The sequence below is a fragment of the Phacochoerus africanus genome, chromosome 11, assembly GCF_016906955.1.
Source record: "Phacochoerus africanus isolate WHEZ1 chromosome 11, ROS_Pafr_v1, whole genome shotgun sequence".
In the NCBI taxonomy this organism is placed as follows: Eukaryota; Metazoa; Chordata; class Mammalia; order Artiodactyla; family Suidae; genus Phacochoerus; species Phacochoerus africanus.
This window is the reverse complement of record NC_062554.1, coordinates 89,777,213-89,797,797: the sequence shown is the minus strand read 5'-3', so window position 1 is coordinate 89,797,797 and position 20,585 is coordinate 89,777,213. Positions and strand designations below refer to the sequence as shown.

Genomic DNA, 20,585 nt, shown 5'->3' with positions numbered 1-20,585 from the left:
TATATTATGCTTGTGCAAATCATGCTGGAAGAGTTCTTTCCAAAATATACCAAAGCAGTGCTTCCCAAACTTGACTGCACACACATATCCTGGGATCTTGTTAAAAAGCATATTCGGGTCCAGTAGGTGCGAGCTAGGCCTTGAGATTTTTGTATCTCTGTCAAACTTCCTGATGATGCCAAGGTTGCTGGCACATGGAAAATACTTTGAGCAACTTGGCCCTGCAAGATAAGCCTCATGTTGTTACTCTATCAGCCAAGAGAAGGTGCTATCCCGGAAGTGGTCCACAGCTAAGAGCACACACCTTAAGATGGGAGGCTTAAGGGGAGGTCAAAGTGTGACTGGGATGAAGAAAGCGGAGTTCAAAACAGACTATTTTCCAAAGGTGGGCATCTGTGATTTATCATTAACAGAAAACCAAAATACATGAAAACATTTATCTTTGTTGAACTGTCCTTTATTTTCTTGAGTCAAGCAAGTCATGTACCTATTTGGTAATAAACACATGATCAGCCTAGATGGAGAGTCTTACACAGGGGGGAGAAATAGCTACAGTATCTCGGTGTGTGTGATACACTAGATCCTTGGGAGATAATGGGCAGGATAGATGCTTTTTAAGCCCATGTAGAAAACAAGAAGGAGGAAAACATCAAGCTGGAAAATGGAAAGCTAAACCAGTGACTGGTAAAATCTTAGCATCATGCCTTCCACACAGATGACACTCCATGAACAAGAAAGGAACAAAGGCTGGGAGAAAGGGAGGGAGGGAGCAACCCATCTTTTCAAGTCCCTATAAGTCTCAAAATCATGAATCTATGAAATACCTGTTTTTTATGGAAATCCTTTAGGGCTGTTTCGTAGCCTTCTTCCAGCCTACTGAAGGCTATGCCTACATCAGTGGTCCACCAGATTTGTGAGCTAGTTAGTGCAACTTGAGCAGGAAAGTCAAAAATCCATACTTCCCTAGGTTTGTCCTCATAGGCTGCGATGGCTTCTGTGATAGAATGTCGCATCGTCTCTTTCATGGTCTGTTCCAGCTGCAAAAGCCAGGTCTCCACCTTTTGAAGCAAATGGAAATGTTCTAACACAGGCTTAACTGTGAACGCCTGCTCACAGGCTTGAAGGCTAGGCAGAGAGAGAGGCCTGAGATGAACTTATGTTAAATCCCTGTACTAGAAACACAAGTGAAAAGAACAGGTTAACTACGAAGTGGTGAAGTCTTTCCGACGAGAATCTGTCTTCTTCTGGGACATGGCACATCTTATTTACCTACCAGCTGGATGATAAAATTTCCACACTCTAAACCTTCTAAGTGTTCCCAATTATTCATTTTTCACATTTCAAGACCAGAGTGTTCTAGACCAAGATCCCCTCTAGTAACACACAGTATTTTGAGAAACCAAACATCAAAGCCAATATGCTACAGTAAAATTCTAGCGATTTGTAAATAAGAGGAAATTGATTTTTTAAATTGACGTATAGTTGATTTATAATGTTTTGCTAATTTCAGTGTGCAGCGAAGTGATTCATTTACACACACAAACACATACAGACACATATATATTCTTTCTCAGACTTTTTCCATTGTAGGTTAGGATTACTGAGTAGAGCTCCCTGTGCTATACAGTCAGTCCTTGTTTATTTTATGTATAGCACTGTGTATCTGTTAATCCCACACTCCCCCTTTCCCCTTTGGTAACCATCAATCTGCTAAGTCTGTGAGTCTAGGAAATTGATTTTTTAAATGTATTTTTTGATCATTTTTAAATCAACTGAAGATTCCACCCTAAAACCTTCATAGTTCCCAGTCTTAAGACAAAGTGTTTTCAGCAAGTATCTTAATTATATTCCCTACTGGCTCTCATCTTCACACTTGTCAGAAATTAGACAGCAGGAGAGTATGAGAGACAGGACAACTGCTGACTTGTGAAAATTAATCTTTTAAAAAAATCCATTTGAAGTTTGTTTTGTTCCCACAAATATTTTTCAGCCAGTTTTCCATCCAATTCAAATATGCTTTGCTCTATTTATCCATTTATCTGTTACCTGGGGGTGGTATTATATAACAAAAAAGATACCTACATCATTTGCAAATAACTGAGCATAGCAATAAAAAATGACTGTAATACATAAGCTCTAAGGACTGTATGAGATGCTGAAGATGATCCAGCTGATTTCTTTCCCTGCCTCTGTGAAGACAGCAGTAACCTTCATTCCTAGAACTTGGGAGGAGTGATGTGTTGTCAATGAGCTGACAGCCTCCCATATTGGAAGAAAAAGGAAGCATTGCCCTGGCAGGACCCCAACATCCCAATGCCCTAAGAGCCTTCTCTCCTGGCTTCCTAGCTGGCCTTTGTTCACATGCCCGGTGCAGGGGACCTAATCACTACTTTAGTCACTCTAGCACAACGTAGTGTCAGCAAGCAACAAGTTCCTTCAGTAAATCAGGTATCATATGAGCATCACTCAGATACTCTGGGATCCATATCCTCATTATGGCCACCTGTTCTTGAGAACTTTCCAGTCCATTTGAGAAGACCAAGCCTACCTACAAAGTGTATCATGCGACCATGCCAACAACAGCAGATCAGCTCAGTGGAACTTGAGAACTAAGCCCTGATGAGGTGAGTGCTTGAACCCCTACTTCCTGGTCTTTTAACAGCTTCTGCCCAACCCTCTATAACAAGAATTATCACTACTTATGTGAATATTCATTTCTTCAATGAGCCTAAGAGTTCCCCCAGGACAGGGGGACAGGAGCCACGTCTTATTCATTTCTGGATTGTCAAAAGCTGAACCCAACAGCTGGCACATAGTAGGTATTCAATAAACACTTGGCAAATAAATGCAAATAGCTAAAATTGGGAGGAACCAAACATAAAAGTTCAGGGTGGTGAGGGGAGAGAAGACCTAAAGTAAAAGCATCTTTTCATAAAACAAAGGCAATTAGAAGGTAAATAAGGTATATGCCCCAAAGCCTCTCACAGAAGTTGCTCATATAGAATAAATTAGAGCACTGGGAAACTTTCAATACCAAGAGTTCCTGCTAGTGAACTCACATCTATCAACTGGACTGTCCTCCTTCTGGGCGCAATGCCAGTCAGCTGGCAGTCTGCCAGGGAGGAGGCAGACGGCAGCACGCTTTTGTCAAGATAGTTTATGGTGACTTTTTCTAATCATTGTAATGATATCCTAAAGAGCCCAAGAGATCAAAAATATACTTTAATCAAAGTATTCTGCCATCTGTTTCCCCTGCATTTGGCAGGATTTTTCTGGTACAATATTAAAAAGTAACAGAGAGGAATAAAGAAAACCCCTGTTAAAAAAAAAAAAAAAAAGGTTGCCAGCACATTTTTGCAAGGGACCCTTCAAGGAACCCCTTACCCCAACCCAAACTGTTCTGTAAGAGAGGCTGCCGTCTGAGTTACTCTGTGGATTAACTCAAGCTATACAAGCATGGTCATAAAAAGATGCAATTCCTCTAAATCATCTGAAAACACCAAGAGCTCTTTCATAAATCACAGTGAGCCATTCTTACAGATAACTGCTAAGAATGTATCTGAGGTATTCATCTGTAAGAGAAGAAAATATGTTAACTTAACTGTCTGTGCACATGGTAATTAAAGTACATGACATCAGCTTAGCGGACTCAATCAACTTTACGAGCAGCCATTTACAACATCTATATTGGGATCCCGAACCACAGCCTCTTTAAAAAACATGTTTCACTGCAAGGTGCTGTTTCACCCTAACCCTCCTGTGTCCTCTGAACGGTGATGAAAACAATACGCTCTATGGGAGACACAGTCACTGGTTTGCATTTGGTACTCATTTAGGGGTCCTCTCGTTCAGTCTGTGACAGTCTCTCCTGTTTGGCTCAACTGCTAGCATCTCTGAGTCCCTGCAGGCTGGAAGCTCGATGAGCAGAATGGAAAGCAGGGCAGTGTCGCCCTCTGTCATACAGACACAGGTACACAGGATCTCTGCACAGAACTAACTGGAGCTGCATTTGACATGAGTTGATTTTTTTTATTAATTCAACTTCCTAAAATTATCCTTCCCAGTACTCCTCTAGCATAGAGAACCTCATAAGCAAATCTTACATGGCCCGTGCATTCACATGTGGCTGAAAATGGGACGTATTCCTTTTCTTTGCTGTACATTCCAACTGCTCTGGATGCAGAAACATCCTGATCATCCTCAAATCGCAGATCTGCGATGCTATCGAAGAGCTTGGAAAGGTGGCGTGTAACCTAAGATAAAATTACAACAGTTAAGAGCATTTCTTACTGGAGATGTAGTCTGGTCATCTAGAGATGTGGCTAAATGAATTTCCAAAACTGTCTTTATGTCATTACAGAGTCACCTCGAAATGTTTTCCTTCCCAATGAGAATCCCTTCCTCAATTTCAGAATTTGAAATGGCCTTGATGGAGAAGTGGCCAGGTACTCTGATCACCTCATAGCATCAGGTGTTGGGAGGTGAATGCTTAATAGTAAGTTATTTATTTTCTACTTAAAGGTTAGAGCCTGACCAGCTTCTCTATCTGTGCCACATCCCTGGAGCAAATCTTGCTGGGCATTTCGTGGTCAAGTTCTTATAATTCAGACATATTACTTTACTTACACCACAAAAAACCTTATACTGTAAAAGAGCTGTGTTAAGTTCTGATGTGAAAATATTACAACTGTACTCTCCTGCTGGGTCCTATGTTATTTTCACTTGCTTTCCTACTTACATGAGCCTCATAGCATATTTGTTACATAAGAAAAGTGAACGGGATTCCCCCATTTCATTGCCAACCTCCCCCCCCCAAAATGAAGGGAAAATATTAGGTGAGTTCATCAAGTTGAGATTGCTAAGAATAGGTAGCAGTTAGATCTAAAATCTCCAAATCCAGGCCATGTCTACAAAGCTTCAATACTTATGGCATCACAATCTTTTACATCCTAAGTCGTGGGCTCCCCACAGGATCCCCCAATAAATGGTATACTGAACCCTGTGCAGGTTCCAGCCTACTTGAAAAATAAGACAAATCGAGTTAAAAAGACAAAGATCAGCATTTGTTCTGCTCAAGTCCAGTTCAGAGAGGACAGCTCAACTGGCTCCCAAAGAGAACCAAAGAATCAGCAATACTTATCCATCGGTCATGTCAGCCCAGAGCAGGGAGGGCCTCTCCACCCAGAGGGACCAGTGTAGAGGAAAGGAGAGGAAGACATACCTTCTGTAGGTTATCAGTCAGGTAAGACGCTCTACCTCCCTTGGGGGCACTGAATAAAGGGCAGAGTGAACCAAAGGGAGAACCAGGAGAAGGAAGAAACATTCCCTCCTTACACAGCCTATAACTAAACACTGCTAAGTAGAAAATATTTTGGCAGTTTCTTAGAAACAGGATCACCATAGGACTCAGCAAGTGCACTTCTATTACAAACAAGTGCTCAAATACCTGTGCAGCAGTATCACTCACAAGAGCCAAAAGGTGGAACCAACCAAAATGTCTATTGATGGATGAATGGACAAATTGTGGCGAATCTATAAAACAGAACATGGTCTGGCCATAAAATGGAATGAAGTACTGGTATTTGCTACAACATAGATGAACCTTGATGATATCATGCTATGTGAAAGAAGCCAGCCATAAAAGATCCTATGTTGTATGATTCCATGTACATGAAATGGCCAGAGTAGGTAAATCCATAGAAACAGAAACCAGTGGTGGCTGCTAGTGGACCGGGGGAGAAGCAAGGCTGAGTGACTTCCTGATGGGCATGGGGTTTTTCTTCAGGGGGTGATAAAAATATTTTGGAATGAGATAAGGGTGATGGATACAAAACATTGTGAATGTGCAAAATGCCATTGAATCATACACGTTAGAATGGCTCATTTGATGTTATGTGAATTTCACCTCAGTAAAGAGAATAATAAAAGGTGCTGACAATCAGAAGATGGTTCAAGCTATCAAACATTTCCCAGCATACAGCATTGCAACCATCTCTGCATTGCTTTGCTGGAAATAAAATTTAACTGTATTGATAACTACCGCAACAGCACTTTTGAGGAACAGCAGCAAACTCTCTAAATTTCCTATGTGACAAGACCCATACCAATAGGGGTAAGGGACTCCTTAAGGGTGATTTAATCTTTGAAGATTTTAGCCTTAACATTTTTGCTGTATTTGCTGTTACGGTACTGAAGAATATCATAGCAAGAAATCTTCTGAGTTTAAAACAGATGAGTTTTTGAGACTCGCAGTGTAGACAGAGGGGTAGCGATGAACGCTGCTCAGGTTATGATTATCCTCTGCATCCTTGTACATAACCCAAAAGATATTTATATATAAGTATATAAATCAAGTATCTCCAATCATTTAACAATTCACTGTCACAGCTGGTGAGGCCAGGAAGTGCACGTATGTTTAATGGCTTCTAGTGGGTAATGGGCCCAAGTAATATTCAGGTACAAAGCAGCAGGAGAAATGAGACCTCAGTCATGAGACACCCTCACACACCACTGCTGGATGAGGAAAGCATTTCAAAAGAACTCCTAGTCCTGGAGTCACTCAGTGGGTGACCAGGAAACACAGACCCCGTGGAGTGCAGTTCTCCTGTGACTTATACCTGGCCTGTTTGAAGCCGGAGGTTTTCCTACGCTGTCTTCCACTTAGCACTTCTAAGAGAATAGGACTGTTTGTAAACTAACACAGATGTCGTTGCTCTTCGATCTGTTCCATTTCCAATGAGATCCCTTTGTACTTGTTAAGACAACATTAAAATTCCTTCTTCCTCGTTTGGTCTTTGGAAAGAGCTTTTCTTTTATAAAACAAAACAAAACAGAACAAAAACAAAAACAAAACACCCAAGCCCACAAAACATAAAAATTATTGCCTATTGCCTCAGAGGCCCTTTTTTTTATCTCACTAAAGAAAGAGAATGGATTTGAACATTTTAAACCATGAAATTCAATCATTTTGTCCTGTCTTGAGTAGGTTTCTACAAGGTGAGCAACAAAAACTCAAATGCTGTTGCCTTAGCTAACATTAAGTCAGGTGGATCCAGGCACTGGTGCATAAACAGGCAGCCCCTGCTTCAAACAGCAGTGCAGGGTCCTAAAAACCACATCAAACGTCTGCAATCAACGGGAAAACTACAACTGTGCTCTGGCCTTTAAAAATTTGTGTTACAACATCCTTCTCACTCTTGGTTATAACAATACAGGGAAATGAAAAAAAAAAAAAACCCAAAACTAAACTCATATTTAGTATGCTAACTTAAAATATTAAAAACATTTGAAAATGTTTAATTTCCTTAGAGGAAGCTTATCCAGAGTAGTTTGAACGGTGTTGCCTCCCTCTCATCTTAGAGCTCAAGGTAGCAGGCAACATCTTCCAATGGTTTGTATAATCATCATATTCCTTTTAAAGACTGGCTGCCAGCATTTCATCCTTTGAGCTCTCCACGTCCTGTAGTTTCTGGGAGTTTCTTTAATGTGAAATGTTTTGTTTTGGTTTGGATTATTTCTTTTTTTTTTCCTTGCTGGTGTTGCTTCCGTTGGGACCTCTTCCTTCTTTTTGTCTCAACCACTGTTTACATTTATATCACAAAGTTCATTTTCACTAAAATCCTCTGGCTGCATACCTACAATCTCTAAATAGTGTAGTGTCATCACTCCGTCATTGCCAGTCAGCTTTCTCTTCTGCAACAATATGATTCAAATTTCATGTCTAGTGCTGTCAATTTTCACTTCTTTGCTATACATCCAACTCCATTACCAAGTCCCTCTTTCGATGGTTTATTTTTATTAAAACGTCATGTGGATTCTTCACTGGGGACAAGGAGGTAACACACGATGCTGTTTGCTGACAACGTGAGGATCCGGTAACAAGTGTGCGACGACCAACCACAATCAGACTTTGAGAGGTCTGAAGTAACTGGTCACATGTCAAAATGTAAATTTGTTCTTGACACAGTGATTTTTGTGGACTGAGGGACTAGCAACAAAATTTGTGCTTTTGAAGGTCACTCATAGTTAACACAACACAGTATCTGAAATCTGAACCATGTCGTTAGGAGAATGGTGTTACATAACCAATCCTTGGTAACTGAAATTCATATTTTTCAGAACTATGCAACAGGAGAGCTGTCTTTTTAATAATAATAATAATCTGCCTGTAAATAAAATAAAAAATATGCACTCTTCGGAGTTCCTGTCATGGCTCAGAGGTTAATGAACCTGACTAGCATCCATGAGGATGTGGGTTTGATCTCTGGCCTCGTTCAGTGGGTTAAGGATCCGGCATTGCTGTGAGCTGTGGTGTAGGTCACAGACTCGGCTCCGACCATGCATTGCTGTGGCTGTGGCATAGGCCGATGGCTACAGCTCCAATTGGACCCCTAGCCTAGGAACCTCCATATGCCGTGGGTGTGGTTCTAAAAAGACAACACACACACACACACACACACACACGCACATGCACACGCACACGCACACACACACATCATCTAGGTAATTTTATCTTTTAAAATGCAAAGTAACACAGCAATCAGATCAGTAGTCCACCCTACCTTACCTAGAAAACAAAGGGAAGAAAAATGAAATCGTGTAGCTTTTATACATGCTCCTATGTATAACTTCCATGTATTGCTATGCTGTATGTTCTCTGTATGGCAACCATACTTTCTCAAAGTTTACCCCTTGCTTTTTGCGTATATCTAATTTCATATTTGGCCCATCAATGAAAGTTGCCGCTGCTGATTAACTGAGATTAAATAGACTCAAAGGCCTAATTTCATCCCTGGCATGGTGAACACCTCAGGACTCATTCATTCGTACGTAGTCATTAACTCATTTTTCCATAATGACGGTAATACTCATAATGTGTGAAAAGATAGATAATGTCTATAATGTAGACAGTCCTGGCTATTGTAGACAGTATCCTCTAGAGCAAGAGAAAAAAATGACTCCGTTATTTCTACACATACAAAAATTTAAGCCTATTCATTAAAATGTTGATTAGTCTGTTGCTGTATTTTACATTTTTTTAAAAAAAATTTATTACAGTTGATTTACAACATTCTCAATTTCTGCTGAACAGCAAAGTGACCCAGACATACATACATATATACATATATACACATATATATACATATATATATATATACACACACACACACACATTCTTTTTCTCACATTATCCTCCATCACGTTCCATCACAAGTGATTGGATATAGTTCCCTGGGCTATACAGCAGGACCTCATTGCTTACCCACCCCAAGTGCAATAGTTTACATCTACTAACCCCAAACTTCCAGTCCATCCACTCCCTTCCCCTTGGCAACCACAAGTCTGTTCTCCATGTCTCTGAGTCTGTTTCTGTTCTGTAGAAAAGTTCATCTGTGCCATATTTTAGATTCCACATCTAGGTGCTATCCTATGGTATTTGTTTTATTTTTTAAGAATACTCAGTATAGGAGTTCCTGTTGTGGCTCAGTGGTTAACGAATCCGACTAGGAACTATGAGGTTGCGGGTTCAATGCCTGGCCTCGCTCAGTGGGTTGAGGATCCGGCATTGCCGTGAGCTGTGGTGTAGGTTGCAGACGCAGCTCGGATCCCGAGTTGCTGTGGCTCTGGAGTAGGCCAGAGGCTACAGCTCCGATTAGACCCCTAGCCTGGAAACCTCCATATGCTGCGGGAGCGGCCCAAGAAATGGCAAAAAGACAAACAAAACAAAACAAAACAACTCTGTAGGTGACAGTACAGGGACAGGGACATGCAACACTGGTAAAAGTCTAAATATGCAGAAGTTTTCTAGAAGTTGATTAAATCAGTGATGGCACTTTTATATAACGAGAACTTTTATAGACATTAAACATCATATGTATAAGAGTATTTCAATTTTGATTAAGTACATAGGTTCTAACCTACACAAACACAGACACATCAAAAAAAAAAAAAAAACCCTATAATCCCTCAAAAATAGCATCAAATCTTTTGTCTGTATTTCTATATTTTTCAAACTTTCAATAGTCATCATGTAATTATATAATCCAGAAAGACTAAATTAGTTTGGTATAAATTTTGTAAACCATTATAAACAATTCTAGGTATCAAGTATCTCTTGGTTTGTTTTTCACTAAAGACAAAATCAAAGCATATGCAATATTTTGCAATTTGATTTTTCACTTACTAATGTAACTTGAGCAAACCTACATTATCAGTACTGATTCTGCATGTCTTCCTTAACATTTTTAACATGTGTATATAAAGGTATACAAATGTGTTGACAACCCAAATTCTGAGATTTTAAATAACATTTCAAAAAATTTAAATAGAGAAAAGTGAAAAGTCTTGTGTGTACAGCTTGACATATTTTAGCAAAGTGAACAAAACTTTTGTAACCACTGAGACAATTAAACAGAATATACTGGTACCTGAAAAACTCCTCATGGCCCATAGCAACCACTATTCCCTCCTCTCAAAAATGGACATTATCTTTACCTCAGTGGATTCATACAATACATATTCTTGTGTCTGCCTTCTATTGTTCATCATGTTAGGGAGGTTTATTCCTGTTATTACGTATAGCACTAGTTTTCATTTTCACTGCTATGTGGTACTCTGTTACACGAATATAACATGATGCATTTACCCTTTCAACTGTTCAGGGACATTTAGATTATTTCATTTGGGGGTATGATGGGTATTGTAGCTATGAATTTTTTTTTTTTTTGTCTTTTTGCCATTTCTAGGGCCACTCCCACGGCATATGGAGCTTCCCAGGCTAGGGGTCGAATCGGAGCTGTAGCCGCCGGCCTACACCAGAGCCATGGCAACACGGAATCCAAGCCGCGTCTGCAAACTACACCACAACTCACGGCAATGCCAGATCGTTAACCCACTGAGCAAGGGCAGGGATCGAACCCGCAACCTCATAGTTCCTAGTCAGATTCGTTAACCACTGTGCCATGACGGGAACTCCAGCTATGAAAATTCTTGTACACATCTTTTGGTTCATCTTGTATACACTTCTGCTGAGTATACACAGTGAAGAGGAATTTCTGGGTAATAATGTATTGTCATATTCATAGCTAGAAGATACTATCACACAGGCTTCCTGTGTGGTTTTACCAACCTGCACACACTGCTAGACAGGAACACTGCCATCATTCCACATCCTTACCATTATTTAGTACTATGAGTCTTTTTAATCTTAGCCTTTTGGTAGACTTGACCTTGATAGCTCATTGTGTGAATATACGTGTTTTTCTAATGCCAAATTGTGTCAGAGTTTAAGGAAATATTTGTACAAATTGCAATGAGACGGGGAAATGAATACTTTAGTAGGCAGAGTATTTCAGCCTAGTAAAGAGTTAGAAACACCAACTCATGATATTTTCACCAGTTCTCTCATAGTCACCAATGTCAAAACAAGGCCATAGATAACATCAAGGTAAGTTCAGGAAGAAAAAAACAAAGCAAAAATAAAAAGAACATAGAGAAAACCAGTTCCACTGATTAGTACTTGCTTTTTTTTTTTTAAATCATTTGGGGTTTTTCTTTCTAAAATTCTAGTAAAATCTTTTATTTTACACCAGTAGCACATAAGGTCCTTGCTACTAATGAGTGTATATTCTGTACTTAGACATCATGTGACTATATAACTAACATACATCAACTCGTTTTTACAGTGTAACAAACCATCCCAAAACTTAGTGGCTTAAAAAAGCAAAAATTTCATAGTTCACAATTCTGTGCATGGGTTTGTGGGTTCCCTCAGTAAGGTGCTCTAATATACTTGAAGTTTGCTGGTGGCAGAGAGCTTCTCCCATGTGTGATATTGTCCAGATGGTGGCCTGGGCATGGGCATGTGCTTCTCCTCATCCTGCAGGCTAGCCTTGGCTTATTCATGATGAGATGGTCATAGGTTTCCAAACAGCAGCAAGAAAGCAAGCTCTAGCATACCAGTGCTCTTCAAGCCTCTTGCTAATGATACATTGGCCAAAACAAGCCACATGGCAACCCAAATGGGAAATAAACTCTATCCTTCGCTAAAAATGGCAGCATCACATCAAAATTGCACAGATGAAGAATTTGTGGCCATTTTTACATTATATGTTAAACACTTTCTCAGTTCTTTATATCTTTGCTTTACTACTTGCTCAGAAATCACGGAGAAATTACCTACTACTTTCCCCCTTTGGTAAATAAGGCAACTGAGGTCCAGAAAAGTAATGCATCAATACAGCCAATAATCAAAAGAGCCAGGACTTACTGGGCAAAACTTTCATTGAAAAAGATACAAGCACCCCTGTGTTCACTGCAGCACTATGTGCAATGGCCAAGGCGTGGAAACAACCTAAATGTCCATCAACACATGACTGGATTAAGAAGATGAGGTATATATACACAATGGAATATTACTCAGCCATAGAAAAGAACAAAATAATGTCATGTGCAGCAACATGGATGGAACTAGAGACTCTCATACTAAGTGAAGTCAGTCAGAAAGAGAAAGACAAATATCATATAATATCACTTATATCTGGAGTCTAATATGAACCTATCTACAGAAAAGCAAAAAATGAACAAATGAACCTATCTATAGAAAAGAAACAAACTCATGAACTTGGAGAACAGACTTGTGGTTGCCAAGCGGGAGGGCGAAGGAGTGGGAAGGACTGGGAGTTTGGGGTAGTAGATACAAACTATTGCATTTGGATTGGATAAGCAATGAGATCCTGCTGTATAGCACAGGGAAGTATATCTTGTCACTTGTGATGGAACATGATGGAGGATAATGTGAAAAAAAGTATGTGTGTGTGTGTGTGTGTGTATGACTGGGCCACTTTGCTGTATAGCACAAATTGACAGAATATTGTAAATCAACTATAATAGAAAAAAATAAAAATCTTTAAAAAGAAAAGAGCCAGGATTTAAATTCAGGCCTACATGATTTTGAGCTGTTATTTTCTACTATTCCGCCTTCTGATGAAAGGCTAATGTGCCTGTTTTGTCTAGTTCCATACATTAACAATTTTGATGCTCATTTTTGTGTGTTTGGATCCAGATTTCCATCTGGCATCGTCTTCTTCTGCCTGAAGCATTTCCTTTAACATTTCTTGTATTACCAGTTTGCTGGTGATAAAATCTTCCAACTTTTCAATGTCTGAAAACTTTATTTTGCTTTCATTTAAAAAAAAAAAATGTTTCAGGAGTTCCCGCTGTGTTGTAGTGGAAACAAATCCAGCTAGTATCCATGAGGATGTAGGTTCAATTCCTGGCCTCGCTTAGTGGGTTGGGGATCCAGCGTTGCTGTGAGCTGTGGTGCAGATTGGCAGCTGTAACTCCAATTTGACCCCTAGCCTGGGAAATTCCATGTGCTGTGGGTGTGGCCTTAAAAAGCCAAAAAGAAAAAAGAAAAAAAATTTTTCACTGGGTAAAGAATCCTAGGTTATTTTTCTTTCAGTACTTTAAAGTTGGCTCCATCATTATCCTCTCACTTGTACTGCACAGTCTTTCATCATCCTCTCATTTATTCCTTTGGATATAATGTGACTTTATGGATGACGTTTACATTTATCATTGGTTTTGGCAATTTTGAGCATTGGTGTAGTTTTCTTCATGTTTCTTGTGTTTGGGTTCACTGAGCTTCTTAAATCTATGGATTTCTACTTTTCATCAATGTGGAAATCTTTTGGCTGCTCGTGGACAAATATTTTTTTCTGTCTCTCTTCTTGGTCCCCACTTGGGGATGTCCAATTACACATATGAAACTTTCTCTTTTCCCCCTCTCTGCTTAACTTTTTCAACACATGGAATACAGCTAAAACATTTTTTAATGTCCTTACCTGTTACATCCAACAGTTTTTTTTATTAGACTTGATTTACAATGTTGTGCCAATTTCTTCTGTGCAGCAAAGTAGCCCAGTCACAAACGTATATACATTCTTCTTCTTCTATTATCTTTCATCATGTGTCAGTTTTGATTGATTCCTCACAATGGGTTGAACTATCCCTGCCTCTTCATATGCCCAGGTTATCTTTAATAAAATGTCAGTCACTGTGGCCTTTACCCTGCTTGGTGTGCAATGCATGTTTATTCTTATCTTCTTGAGCTTTGTTCTGGAGTTCACTTAAATCACTTGGAGGCAGTCTGATGCCTTAGTATCTTGCTTTTCACATGTGTCTGGCAGAACTAGCATAGGATCTAATCCAGGACTAATCATTCCCAGTGGTGAGGACTCCAGGAGGCCTCCGCGGATCGCAGGTTCTCCATAACAGCTTTGCCCTCTGTCGCACTCTGTTTCGCAAACTCTCATCATTTTGGCCTTCTTGGACTCTCAGCTTGGAACCTTCAACTCAGCAAGTCCACCAGACTCTGCCTGGCTGCCCCACCCTATGCCAGGCCCAGAAACTCTCTCAAGAAAGCCAGCTGGGACCATCACGAAGCTCACTTTTGTTCCTGGCCCATCATGAATCATTATTGCTTTTTGATTCTCTGGATAGTATCTTCCTTGGTGGGGCTTAAGCCCAGTTTTTTTTTTTTTTTAATTGTGTTTTTCTCCTTCTTTCCTGTTCTGTGATACTGATGAAAGTTCTCATCAGCTTTTCAGACCCTTGGCCACATCTCACTGTCAAATGTCATAGGGGAAAAAGCAGTAGCAAAGGTCAGGCACATCTCTCTGTGGTTTCCCTCTGCTCATGTCTTGGCCCCTGAAACTCTGACTTTTTTGAGACTCCTTAGGTACTCTTTGGTGCATTTAAGTAGATTTACCTAACTATTTTATCCAGCTTTTCTAGTTGGTCCCAAAGGAAGTACTCTGTTAAAAGCTAATGTGTTATAGCCAGAAGCCCTGCCCATTGAATTTAAGATGGAGGTGAACAACATTTATCAAGTGACATCAAACAAAGGCCAGGACCAGGAGTTTTAGAGTTTTAGACTTCACAGCAAGGCCTAACACTCTTTTGCAGCAGGACCCCATATTTATAAGACAACTTTTTGATCTCATACTATTAAAGTGCCCTTTTAATCCTACATTGCACTAACCCTGATTTGACTGTGTAATTTATAAATTGGCCGTGGAAGGAATTCCAATAAAGGAGCCATAACACAATTCTAAGCAGTGGCGACACACTAGCAAAATGAAACAAAATTGCATATATTGTTATACAACCTGTGGTCAAAAATATATTAACTATTTTGCAGGGCTAATCTCTATGGAATATATAATTTATGAGATATTTACTTAAAAACTAGATTGTCTATTTCCTTGTCAAATACCTAAATGCCTAAGTCCTTTGGGTATCAGGCTGCCTCTATACAAAGGCATCCATTGAAAATATAACATATTCCTAAGTTATGCCAAATGGAGACTCTCACTGGCAACTGCTGTAATAAACTACACTGAGATGAACAGCCTCGATTCTTACTGTCTAGTTGAAGGTAAGTAGAGACAATGGCAAGAAGGTCAAAACCAAGACCATCTTCTGTATGTTTCCTTTTCCTGCCTCTTCCCCATTCCATCCTCAGCCCCAACCAAAACTCAAGGGCAACACCCTCCCTCCACTGTAGGTACTTACGAGCCTTCCCACCTTCTACTTCCTTGAGAAAAGTTGGGATTTTTGATTCATTTCATTTCAACTAAAACTCATTCACTCTTGTATGCAGCCACCTAACCACATGCATCTTGAGCCTTTTTCCACTTAACTGTGGAAAGAGGACTAATCCTTGTCAGGAAGGCGGTGATTCCCTGTGAGCGACTGTTGAGCCGCATCATTCTGATTTCTGAGGTTGCTTCCCTCCATCACGGAGATCACCGACCGGAAGCACCACACAGTTAAACACACTGTGCTTGCAGGAATGTGGGGTCTTAGATGTTTGCCCCTTGACGATCCAGAAGTTCTTTTTATTGTCTAAGAGTAAACTTATTTCTCACAAGCACCTGTCTGAATGCCAATACTGACAGTCTATTAAGGGTATCAGTGGAGTGCCATCTGTTTCACACTGCAATTTGGGGGGATTTCTCCAAAGACACGTTGGCAGATTTCATCTTATGTAGATTTGGTCCAGTGCCACCGAAGGATATCTTTGATGCACACATTAAACATTCCTGAACATGTTTATAACTGATCTTGTCATTTTAGAGAATGCATTGTGGCCTCATCTGTCACAGGAGGGACTTTCTGGTAGCCACATTAACACATGTAAAAAGAAGCAAGTGAAATATATTTTGATGTATTTTATTTGACCTAATTTATCCAAAGTGTTTTCACTTCAATGTGTAATTAAGAGAAAAACTACTGATGAGATATTTTACATTCTTTTAAGCCTTTGAAACCAGGTGCATTTTTTATATTTACGGATTATCTCAGTTTGGATTTTTCACCAGAAATATCTGATCTCTCTTTAGATTTCATAAAATATATGGCTGCAAAAGTAGATTCACACTCAGATTTTTTTCAAACAAATGAATGTTTTCCAATAAGTGAATCAAAGACTGGTTTTTAAATTTCTATCAGCTAAAATGTATTGGAGTTTAAAATTTATTTCCTCGGTTGTCACATTTCAGGTGTCCAGTTCTCACGTGTGGCCCACGGCTACCCACATTAGACATCACAACACAACACATCACATGAAAAGTGTGTCTTTCTTCAGTATAGCTGTCATGGGGAAGATTTCACTCATCATCACACACGAGATGAGGGAAGGAAAAAAAAAGTGCCAACTCTTCTAGGATGAAAAGAGTTTTCAAGTCGTTAGGAACCAGTGGCTAAAACCACCAAGTCATCAGCATATTTAGGGCACTGGATCACAGCCTTGGAGAGGCACAATGGGGCCAACTGATGTCACACAGTCTATAACCATTATATTCATTTCATTTGAAAAAATACAAAAGGATGTTTTTCTAAGAGGAGAGAGCAAGCACAGAATGTTAACTCTGAATTACATGCAACTCTCTCCTGGCTGCCCATCACTACTGCACCATGCCCATTAACCCTGCAAGTATACCCCTAAATTTGTATTTCCGTGAGCAACTGAAGTTAAATGGCACAGCCTTATCCTCTATCCTTTAGATAATCCGTGCCACTGGGAGGTCTGGGTGCACTCTGGGACGAGAAAAATCTTTTAATCTTGACCTTAACCAAACATACCAACAGCTAATAACCACGAAGAGCATTCTAGACACACCGATTTCATCACTCTGACATTCCAAATGAAGTATCTTAAATTGGGCACTTCTGCTTACAGAATGCAGGATGTAGTGATTATCAGACCTCCCTGGTTGATCCAGCTCCATGATTTACTGCTGAAACCCTCACTTGGAACAACACTCCCAAATGGAGCCGGGAGGGTGAAGGAAAGGGGCTGAAGAATTCAAGTCATTTGCAAGACGTCAACATGAGCCATCTGCCCATAAAGGGCCTTCTTTTCTGGGGCAATTGCTTTGTTATTCCATGAGCTGCAGTTGCCATGTTATCTTTGTCACACTACAGGGAGCACACTCAGGAACTGATTCTGATAATGAAAAGAAAGTAAGAGTGTAGCAAGGCTAAGCCCTTTAGCACAGGAACCAAAAGCATTCACAATTCATAGCAAGTGACCAAGTGTTCAGCTGGCACCTTGACTTTGCAGAACCAATGCAGGGAGAGAGGCTGACCATGGTTCTAAATGACTCAACTCACGCTTAGCTCCTTTTCAGTCTTCTGCCCCAGCAGGTCACTCCCAGGTGGTATTTGCACCTCAGAGGCAGCTAAACACTTTTTCTAATAACCGACTTTTCCTTAGAGTGCAACAGTATTTGATATGAAGTTGAACTGTTCGAAGCCTAATGAGTCTAAGAAAAAGGATCTCAATGAAATCACATTTTGAGCACCATGTCAAAAAAGGTATCTAAAATTTCAAGATGGTTCAAAAATCAAATCATCTCAAAGCTGGCCTGTCAGGAGAACTGTAAACCACATTTACCCTGCAGCCATGTAGCCAGCCCTCTTCAGCTGGTAAGCAGAAATACCTGCTCCTTTGTTGGCATGGGACAGACAGCACTGCTGCTAGCATCTATCAGTGTGACTGTGAGCCACTTTGGAGATTCTCTATGCTGTGACTTTTAATATTCAGCTTCATTAAAATTTCAAATCTTTTTAATGTCTCACATTATCAAGTCATTCATTAAAGAGTGTTACTAGTACTAGTATGGAGAAATCGTACCTGAGATTAAAACAAGTGAATGAGGAAGACAAAAAGACTTCCACGTAAGTTGCACTGATATTAAAAATAACATTCTATGAAGTGATGCTGTGAAAATTTAAAAAATGATTTAAAAGGTGCATGTTTTAAGTTTTTTTTTTGTCTTTTGTCTTTTTTGTTGTTGTTGTTGTTGTTGCTATTTCTTGGGCCGCTCCCGCGGCATATGGAGGTTCCCAGGCTAGGGGTTGAATCAAAGCTGTAGCCACCGGCCTACGCCAGAGACACAGCAACGCGGGATCCGAGCCGCGTCTGCAACCTACACCACAGCTCACGGCAACGCCGGATTGTTAACCCACTGAGCAAGGCCAGGGACCGAACCCGCAACCTCATGGTTTCTAGTCGGATTCGTTAACAACTGTGCCACGACGGGAACTCCTAAGGTTTTTTTTTTTTTTTTTTTTTTTTAAAAAGAAGCAAAACCTCATCCTATAATTTAGGAAAGATAATGAAAAAGTTGGCATCAGGGATGCATATATCTGTGCATCCTTAGACAAGCTGTCTAAGGCACAAAGCACCTTTTGATGACTTGAAAGGACCTAAAAAGAATGAATGACAAGTGTGTGTTGAGTCACCTGCTCCTCTAGCAAAGCCTGGGACTTCAGTTAAGGACAAAGAGGTATCAGACATGTGCATGCTCTGAAGATAGCAATCAGGGAGGGGTTAGGACAGGTTAGTGGCTCCAGGGCTTTGCAACCCACATCTCAACCCCTTACCATCATCTGCCTCTACACACCCCTTCTGGGAAAGTATGGCAGGGAGGAGGTGGGAGAAGTGGCCATCCTCACATCCGTGAGAGTCAGCCCAAGGGCAGTGCTTAGCTCTTCCCCACTCCTGTTGGGGCTTCAAGGTGAAGGACTGTTTCTGCCAACCTCCACCCTTTAAGTTGTCAAGTGAGAGGAGTTAAAGAATCACTCATAGAAATTATGGGTACCTACTGGAAATGAATCTGTGACGTGTCCCTTGTTCAGACATCTGCTTAGGTGGAAAAGGAGGAAGAAAATGTAACAAATGACTGAATACACTGCCAAGGGTAAGAACTGGAAGTGCTGACATGGACCTGGCTTTGTAATATATACCCACCCCTGGGAGGTTTTTCTTGTCCTGAGGACTTGCTCCTTTTCCACAAGACACCCAAGCATGTGCGTAATGGCTATTGAGGGTCAGGGCTGACAGCCACTGCTGAAGAGAGATGCAGGAATATGCATTAAGAAAGAGCAATGACTGACATATGACACCCTATCCCCCTCTCCCATGATAAACTAGTAGGAGGAGAAATCAAAGATCCCAGCTCCTAGTTCATTATGTAAAAGTCTGGTCTTGTCACAGAGGTGAGAGAGGAATTTTAAATTAGACCTTGCTAAGATTCTTTGAGTTTATTTTTTTAATAAGAAAAAGGGCCCAAAGTGTGATAATACCTGCCCAAGATGTTACAAAGGGATCTGCTACTCAGTGCAGAGACTCAGCAGGACACATTTGGGATTAATGATGGTAGAAAGACAAAACTGTATCATGTCAATATTCTGTGTAATTAATACTGTTCAATTGACAGTCACATATGTGTTCATTATGTTTAAAGAATACAAAAGAAAAAGAATGGATGGCCAAAAAGCACATGAAAAGATGTTCAACCTCACTAATTATTAGAGAAATGTAAATCAAAACTACAATGAAGTATTACCTTACATGGGTCAGAATGGCCAACATCGAAAAGTCTACCAACAACAAGTACTGGAGAAGGAGTGGAAAAAGGGAATTCTCCAACACTGTTGGTAGGAATGTAAACTGGTGCAACCACTATGGAGAACAGTATGGAGGTCCCTTAAAAAACTAACTACAGAACTACCATATGATCCAGCAATCCCACTCCTGGGCATATATCCAGAGAAAACCATAATTCAAAATGATACATGAACCTCAGTGTTCATTGCAGCACTATTTACAACAGCCAAGTCATGGAAGCAACTTCAATATCCATTGACAGAGGAATGGATAAAGAAGATGTGGTACATATATACAGTAGAATATTAGAAATTAAAAAGAATGAAGTAATGCTATTTGCAGCAACATGGATGGATCTAGAGATTATCATACTAAGCAAAGTAAATCAAACAAAGAAAGTCAAACATCATATGATATCACTTAAACATGGAATCTAAAAAAAAGGATACAAAAGAACTTATTTATAAAATAGAAACAAACTCATAGGTTTTGAAAACAAACTTAAAGTTACCAAAGGGACAGGCTGGGGAGGGATGCATTGGAGGTTTGGGACTGGCATATATGCACACTGTGGTATATGGAATGATTGGCCAAAGGGGGCTTGCTGTATAGCACATGGTACTCT

At 40.1% G+C, this 20,585-nt stretch overlaps 1 protein-coding gene across 2 annotated transcripts in view; it reads right to left on the bottom strand.

Annotated features, from left to right (window-relative positions):
• Window positions 1-20,585, bottom strand: part of DNAH11 (dynein axonemal heavy chain 11) — a 344,143-nt gene that overhangs the window by 222,620 nt on the left and 100,938 nt on the right. For both annotated transcript variants that reach the window (XM_047753939.1, XM_047753940.1), the window contains 2 exons: window positions 4,104-4,253; window positions 825-1,058 (listed from right to left, as the gene is read on the bottom strand). In XM_047753939.1, the coding sequence (XP_047609895.1) occupies window positions 825-1,058; window positions 4,104-4,253 (384 nt within the window). The remainder of the gene's footprint in view (window positions 1-824; window positions 1,059-4,103; window positions 4,254-20,585) is intronic.